At 42.4% G+C, this 1,889-nt stretch overlaps 1 protein-coding gene across 1 annotated transcript; it reads right to left on the reverse strand.

The window, feature by feature from the left end:
- Window positions 1-119: 119 nt before the first annotated feature.
- Window positions 120-1,882, reverse strand: LOC104960987 (NACHT, LRR and PYD domains-containing protein 12-like). The gene is made up of 3 exons (XM_010789184.1): window positions 1,377-1,882; window positions 1,118-1,291; window positions 120-343 (listed from the first exon to the last, which is right to left on the reverse strand). The coding sequence occupies exons 1-3, from the start codon at window positions 1,808-1,810 to the stop codon at window positions 139-141; spliced, it is 813 nt and encodes a 270-aa protein (XP_010787486.1). The 5' UTR covers window positions 1,811-1,882; the 3' UTR covers window positions 120-138.
- Between the last annotated feature and the right edge of the window lie 7 nt (window positions 1,883-1,889).

Genomic DNA, 1,889 nt, shown 5'->3' on the forward strand with positions numbered 1-1,889 from the left:
CCGCCACTGCTGCCATGGTCAATTAACTAAACCACAGAAGAAGAGAATAGACTTTAGCATTCAGGTTGTCAGTGTGGATTAGTATAAATCAGCCTCACGTGACGTCTGCAGTCTCAACTCATCTCTCACATATTAATCTCAGCACAGATGTAAAAGATGGAGAATTGACCTGAGAGTCTCCAGTCTGCAGTCTGGACTCTCCAGAAGATCACTCAGCAGCTTCACTCCTGAATCCTGCAGATTGTTCTGACTCAGGTTCAGATCTCTCAGGTGGGAGGGGTTGGACTTCAGAGCTGAGGCCAGAGAAGCACAGCTGATCTCTGACAACCTGCAGAGACTCAGACTGAATAAAGAAAAAAACATGACTTTGAAAAAGATATTTTTATAATCCATCAGATGTGTTCAGGGTTGAAATGTGAATCTCAACATTACTTTGACCTTATCAATGAGCTTTACCCTGTTCTTGAGGATCATCATAATATCAATCTTCTATATATTATTTGTGAAAATACATTAAGATGAAAGGGAACCAAATAAAGATCAGCAAGGGTGACTGTGGCGCAGGGGATCCTAACCTATATAACTAGAGAATGCAATTCCTGAAGAAGTTTCTGTGTGAATGCTATATGCTAAGCTGCAATTCCCACAGGAGCAATTTGGGGTGAAGTGTATTTTCCAAGGATTGGGCCAGACTCACCTGATCTAAGGATCAGTGCACAAACCCACAGAGCTAAGCCGCCCCAGGGCTACAGAAAGATGAAGACTTATATACCAATATTAAATTAATTATGGATAATATCTCTGGAGTTATGAGTGTCAGGAATAATAGCACAAATGTCCTAATGGACATGAATGTTTTGAAGTTCAAACAGCGTTTCTGTGAAATAAAATGTGGTGGCAGTCACACCAAATAATCCAAGCTCCAACTCTCTATCATCAGACCTTTGACAACCTCATTTATATCCCACAGCTCCTCAGTATCATCTTCAGTGAATCATGGAAAAGATTTTCTCTTTTTGCTTTTTGTTCAGCTATTTGAAAAAGCAGAACAAATGTGAAAAAAGGAAATTCTTAAAATCATAAATAAAAAATAAACGGCTGCAGTCAGTGAACTAACCTCAGCGTCTCCAGTCTACAGTTTGAACTCTTTAGTCCAGAACACAGCTGTCCCACTCCTGAGTCCTTCACAGTGTTGTAACTCATGTCCAGCTCTCTCAGATGGGAGGGGTTAGACTCCAGAGCTGAAGCCATGACTTCACAGTGAGTCTCTGAGACTACACAGCCAGAAAAACTGTCATGAAAAAAATATTAAGAAATGTGAATTGAAAAACTAAACTTCTACACCTATTTACAAAGTTAATCACATCTGTACTTACACAGCCTTTCTGCAGTTCCTCACAGCTGGAAACAGTCTCAGTCGTCCCTCCAATGATGTTCTGTATTTATTCAGGTCCAACTCATCCAGAACCTCCTCTGACATCTGCAGCATGTCGGCCAGGGCTGAGCAGTGGATATCAGAGAGTTCCTCCTCTGATCTGTTCTCTGACTTCAGGAACTCTGTGATCTCCTGATGTACTGAGTGGTCCTTCATCTCTGTCAGACAGTGGAAGATGTTGATGCTCCTGTCAGGAGAGATTTTATGACTGCTCATCTTCTTCAGGTTGTTGATGGCTCTCTGGGTGATTTCTGGACTGTTGTCTGTGTGACCCAGCAGGCTCCAGAGTCTCTGGTTGGACTCCAGAGAAAGGCCGTGGAGAAAGCGTACAAACAGGTCCAGGTGGCCATTTTTACTTTCGAGTGATTTCTTCATGGCTCCCTCCAGGAAGACATCCAGGGATGGGTACTCCTGATCAATACTATCAATGTTCTTATAGTCCCATTGTTCCTGG

This window comes from Notothenia coriiceps, unplaced genomic scaffold, assembly GCF_000735185.1.
Source record: "Notothenia coriiceps isolate Sejong01 unplaced genomic scaffold, NC01 NC01_scaffold00032651, whole genome shotgun sequence".
NCBI lineage: Eukaryota > Metazoa > Chordata > Actinopteri > Perciformes > Nototheniidae > Notothenia > Notothenia coriiceps.